Raw genomic sequence first — 5,874 nt, 5'->3', positions numbered from 1 at the left:
TTGAAGTCAACGGAGTTGTGTCAAGAACAAGAATCTATAGCCATAACAAGGAAACTAAGTCGAAGGTGAAGATATTCAATGGGTAGACGACTCAAGTCAAGAAGTTTATATTGAAGCTTTTACCAAAGACGTCGGCTTGAATATTCATATATATATATATATATAAGTTGTGCTTTATATTTATTCTTTTTCGCTTTTGTACACGGTATTTCCCTTATATAATGAGAGAGTATCATTATATTAATTTTATTTTAAATAAAAAGTGAACATATATCCTGTGTATCATAAAGTATTTTAGTGAAAAGTATATATATATATATATATATTTCTTGTAATATATTTTAAAAAAGAACTATTTATTTGGGACGTCCTATTATGGTACAAAAAGAAATGGAACCAATTCTGATATTTTTGGGTACCAATTAATTAACAAGCATAAATCCAAAAATATAAATATAAATATGAGAAATAAAGAAATAATAAAAAGCCAATGAGAATAGAGGTGCTGTGCTCCCAAATTCATCATCAGGCATCATACATTCATACCGTCTTCTGCTTTCTTTCTTTCTGTTTCTGAATAATTGGGAGGTTGTTCAACTAAATATCAACTGCCGATCTGTTTGCCTACGTCTCCAGGTGTTACTCTTCATCTTTCTGTCTAGGGTTTCATTTCATATTAATCGTATCTTTTTTATTATTATTATTATTGATGACCAATTCAACCTTGTATTTCAATCATCGTTTTGAGTTCAGTTAAGTCTATTGTTTATATGATTGAATTTGGACATTATTAGCTTTAATTTTGCAGCTAGATTATTAACCGTGTTGATGATTTGTGTGTTTCAGTACCTGATTACTGATTAGGTTTTGTTTCTAAGTTGTAATGTGGTGGTGAATCTGATAGGCCTATTGCCCTATTTTCACAACAATTCATCTTAATACTTGCCTTTAATTATTTATAAGGATTCCATCTATACATACAATAAGACTAACAACAAAGATAGGTAGGTACTATACTATAAAGTACAAATAAGATAAGTGTATACATCTTAGAGTGTTTTTGATTAAGACCTTTGATTAGTCATTAAGTGTCTCGAGTCATTGATCGCTTCCAAAACTGCATCAAATAATCTTATCAATTGTAAGATGTATATTAAAAGTTGTTCTAGTACACATTCTCAGTTCTCACATATTATTCTGTTGCTCTCATGTTATTATCCTTGTCAATTGTGTGAGGATGTTGAATGACTGATCCACTATGGTTGTTTCTGCCTCTTTCTGTCACCTCATAATTTTTAGAATCTATAAAGGATGAGGTATAACTGAATTTTAAGCCATGCAAGATCAGCACTAAAATAGATTAACCCCCCCCCCCCCCTGGTAAGACGAGTTGGAATTTGCAACTCATACAGTCAAAAGTAAATATGTTAACAAGCCTGCTATCATCATGATCATTTTTGAAAACTTCGTTACCTTCTTTCATACTTATTGATCAGGGTTTATTGTTGATAATCACCACCTAAATGCTAATTTGACACCTTATTTTGTCGTGATGTTCATAGTATCACATCACTTGATTGATCTATTTGACATCAGAAAATGTATCTGCTACACCTATTAATAGCAATAATAATGTTTAGATGATGATTTGTGGGTTATTTGCAGGTTTGATGGAGATATCAGTGCTGAAAGTCCTTCTCAAAAACATTTCAAGTTTCTTTAATCTGCAGTGTCATGAAAACAGAACTTCAGAACTTGTTCAAATGTACCAGCAAAAGATTAAAGATATACTCAAGTTAGTTAAGCCAGTACTGGAGTCTATTGCTGATATTGAAGTGGCTTCTGATGAGTCACTTCAAAAAGAATTTGCAGGCTTGAGTCAATATGTTAATGATCTCAAGGAGCTTATTGAAGATAGTCATCCATTGATAAGTAAAGTTTACTTTGTATGTCTTTATCATCAACACCTCCAAGACACATGCACGCGCACACACACACATGTATATACACACACATATACATATGTACGTATATATAGGGGCGTGTTCTTTTCAGAACCAATAGTATGTCGAAAATCGCGAGAACCACACAGGACGTATAGTTACACTTCAATAAAATGGGTAAACTTAAAAAACAGTTTTTCTAATCTTTTTTTTTTCACTTTTTTTTTTTTTTATTATATTTCTCCTTTACTGAAGTTTTTTTATTATAACATGCAAAAATTTTATGCATATAACTGTGCATATATGCATTTATTTGAAAGACTATCAATATTGTTTCAAAAGAGATTTTAAATTTTTTGAAATTTACATGCATTTTAGTCAATTTATATAGTTGTACAAGATTTAATGCAGTTCTTAACATGCTGTTTATGAAATGAACGTTGTATATATATTGCATTCAGTATATACCAATTTGAGTAGATAACTACGTATGGGCTATTGGGCTTCAGCTCTTGTATGTAGTGTTGAAAAATGTAGTGGGAGATATAGAAAGAGATACGGTTATGGGGTTACATTACCACTTTTTGCATCATAGTTAAAGCTTTAGGTACAGATGTATATTTGATTCTCGCAGTTCTCTACTTATAATTGGATATCTTGAACAACCTTCTCTCTCAATCTCTCCTTATATGTAGCGGAATTCAGTTAAAAAATATTATGTTGTGAACTGCCGGTAATGATTCATACACGGTTCTCAACATATTATTGCTGCTTTTGAAATGAACGTGTGTGTATATGTATATATTGGAATCTTATAATCAGTTTGCATTGTTAGGTTATGCAAGTTGAATCCTTGTTCGCAAAGGTGCGGGCTCAAAGCTTACAGGTTTTTGAGCTGCTGAAATCTTCCCCTAAAGATCTTCCTGAGGAATTAAGTTCAACATCACTTGAGGTATGCTAAAAACAATGACTCATATTACTATGAAGTAAATCACTTTATATGGATTTATCTTATACGTGTTACAATTGATTGCAGCATTGCATACAGAAAATTAAGCATATGAGTTATGAGAAATCATCAGCCATTCTTTCAAAAGCTATAAAGGATCAAGCAGAGGGGTCTGGACCTAATATCGATAGCAGGTCAAAGATTTCCGAGTTTCTTAACTTGAAGTCGAACCAAGAGCTTCTAATCGAGGCTGTTGCACTAGAAAAATTAAAGGAAAATGCTGAACAAGCTGAAAAATCGGAAGATTTAGAGTGCATTGAGGAAACGATTGCCCTCGTGACCTACATGAACGATTGTTTAATCGAGGCCAAGCAGGCCCAAACCTCTAACCCTGTGCCCATACCTCCTGATTTCTGTTGCCCGTTATCACTTGAACTCATGACTGACCCTGTAATTGTGGCTTCTGGACAGACGTATGAGCGAGGGTATATCCGTAAATGGCTTGATCTCGGGCTTACGGTTTGCCCTAAGACCATGCAAACTCTTGCACATACTAATCTTATACCTAATTACACTGTCAAGGCACTAATTGCAAATTGGTGTGAGTTAAACAATATAAAGCTCCCAGACCCTGTGAAAACCGTGACCTTGACTCCACCTAAGTCACCCGAGTCAGCGCGGGCCACCATAGGTTCACCTGAGAAAAGCCTAATCTCATCCAGTGGGACCACCCATCATGTCCAATCATCTTCAGAGGATTCCTTGCCTGAAAACGGGCACGAGTTGACGGGTTCTATAGGCCAACGTCTAGATTCTGGTGCACAGTCATCAGCTGGTGGTGGGTTGACTGAAAAGTTGACCGAGGGTCATCAGAGAACGGTTTCAACTTCCAGTACGCATTCCAATACAAGCTTTTCCCAAGAGCTATCTCATGAAGCAAACGAGGCGCCTGCGGTACCAACGGCAACAGCATACAGCAGTGATGTGTCCGGAGAGGTAGCACCGGAATCACAGCCCGCTTCTGCCGCCACTACCCCCACCACCCCACAATTCTCCCCACGGTTTGAAACCCGACCCAGAAACCAGTTATGGCGCAGGCCATCGGAACGGTACGGACCGAGAATAGTTTCTTCCCCATCTGCCGAAACACACCCTGACCTTACTGGAGTGGAAACCCAAGTTAAAAAACTGGTTGAGGAATTAAGCAGCACTTCGATTGATGTAGTAAAGAAGGCGACCGGTGAACTTAGGTTACTTGCTAGACATAATATGGATAACAGAATTGTTATAGCAAACTGTGGTGGCATCAGCTTATTAATTGGTCTCCTCCGGTCAACCGATGAAGAAGTTCAAGAAAATGCGGTCACCGCGCTTCTAAATCTATCGATAAATGACAACAACAAATCCGCCATTGCAAATGCGGATGCAATCGAGCCACTGATACATGTGCTTGAAACCGGGAGCTCGGAGGCTAAAGAAAACTCTGCTGCAACTCTTTTTAGCCTCTCGGTTATTGAAGATAACAAGATAAGAATCGGGAGGTCGGGTGCAATTAGACCGTTGGTTGACTTATTGGGAAACGGGACTCCAAGAGGGAAAAAAGATGCAGCAACGGCTTTATTTAACCTGTCAATATTCCATGAAAACAAGGCGCGCATTGTGCAGGCGGGTGCAGTAAGGTACCTTGTGGAGTTGATGGACCCCGCAGCAGGGATGGTTGATAAGGCGGTTGCGGTTCTGTCAAACCTTGCAACAATTCCCGAGGGGCGAGCTGCTATTGGTCAAGAGGGCGGGATTCCGGTTCTGGTTGAAGTTGTTGAGTTGGGTTCAGCTAGAGGGAAGGAGAATGCTGCAGCCGCCTTGTTACAGCTGTGCACCAATAGTAGTCGGTTTTGTAACATGGTTCTTCAGGAGGGTGCGGTCCCACCTCTGGTTGCTTTGTCACAGTCGGGTACTCCACGAGCCAAGGAAAAGGTATTTTTTGTGTTTTTTTCCTCTTTAATGTGTGAGGGTAAATTAGTAATTTGTGATTTTGACGCCCGTTATTCTTTTTGATGCAGGCGCAGTCGCTGCTCAGCTATTTTAGGACCCAGAGACATGGTAATGGAGGGAGGGGATGAGGGTAAATTGGTAATTTAGAAGGTTGATGGTAAGATTTGTATACAGTGTACATCTATTGGCTAATGTTGCATATGGAGGTCTTGATTTGTGTGGAAAGAATGAAATAGAAGGCAAGAAGTGGAGATAGATGGAGTGAATAATCTTTGTGGTTATATTTGCAGTCAGTCTAATGTAGTGTGAGTTTGTTTGTTCATTTCTTTTTAGTTTTACATTTTCTTCTTGTATTTGGAAGATTCATTTGGATGGTTAAAAGGTGAATTGTTCAACTTTTTATGTGGTACTCATACTTTTATTTCAACTTTCAAAGTATGAGTTTACAGTTAAAACTATACACGAATATAATCTTTTTAGCATAGAGTTACATATCAAATATTATTATTTATAAAGACATGTATAAATAAGAAAATTATTTGTAAATTGGTAAACGATCGAAGCTCGAGCTTTAAACATAGAACTCGAATCGAGTCAAGCTTAAGCTCTTGAAAATCAAACGAGTTTACAACCCCAGCCCTCCCCTTTCCCAGACTATTTTGCCCAACCTTTCACCCTCTCCTATATAGGTCTCTCACTTTTAAACGCAACCCACACGGGGAAAGCCAGCCCGAAGCCGATCCAAAAAACCAGAATAAAGTTTTCATTTTAGAAACCTGATATTATCTCGATTCCAGCCATTTAGCGATTCAGTTCACATACCCTTTTGAGATGCCACTTGACCAAGAGTAATCATTAAGAGCTCCAAAATACCTCTTATAAATCTAGTTATTTTTTCATGTAAAAGCCATCTCAACTACTCAGCAATACTCATACATTCACTTGGGGTTACACCGTTGGATCACTAAACACCACTATAAGCAAAGTCGA

At 37.4% G+C, this 5,874-nt stretch overlaps 1 protein-coding gene across 1 annotated transcript; it reads left to right on the top strand.

Annotated features, from left to right (window-relative positions):
- Positions 1 to 454: 454 nt before the first annotated feature.
- On the top strand, positions 455 to 5,299 carry LOC143546685 (U-box domain-containing protein 4-like). The gene is made up of 5 exons (XM_077038298.1): positions 455 to 636; positions 1,666 to 1,946; positions 2,779 to 2,895; positions 2,980 to 4,866; positions 4,953 to 5,299. The coding sequence occupies exons 2-5, from the start codon at positions 1,671 to 1,673 to the stop codon at positions 5,010 to 5,012; spliced, it is 2,340 nt and encodes a 779-aa protein (XP_076894413.1). The 5' UTR covers positions 455 to 636; positions 1,666 to 1,670; the 3' UTR covers positions 5,013 to 5,299.
- Positions 5,300 to 5,874: the final 575 nt, after the last annotated feature.

This window comes from Bidens hawaiensis, unplaced genomic scaffold, assembly GCF_021521415.1.
Source record: "Bidens hawaiensis isolate Kalapana, Puna unplaced genomic scaffold, B.hawaiensis_p1.1 tig00014412_1, whole genome shotgun sequence".
NCBI classification, from domain to species: domain Eukaryota; kingdom Viridiplantae; phylum Streptophyta; class Magnoliopsida; order Asterales; family Asteraceae; genus Bidens; species Bidens hawaiensis.
Note: the sequence above shows the minus strand (reverse complement) of the source record. Positions and strands in the feature narration are given on the sequence as shown.

Coding starts and splice junctions, on each gene's coding strand:
- LOC143546685 (XM_077038298.1), top strand. CDS start 1,671: ATGGAGATATCAGTGCTGAAAGTCCTTCTCAAAAACATTTCAAGTTTC. Junction 2,896..2,979: donor TAAGTTCAACATCACTTGAG/GTATGCTAAAAA, acceptor AATTGATTGCAG/CATTGCATACAGAAAATTAA. Junction 4,867..4,952: donor CTCCACGAGCCAAGGAAAAG/GTATTTTTTGTG, acceptor TTTTTGATGCAG/GCGCAGTCGCTGCTCAGCTA.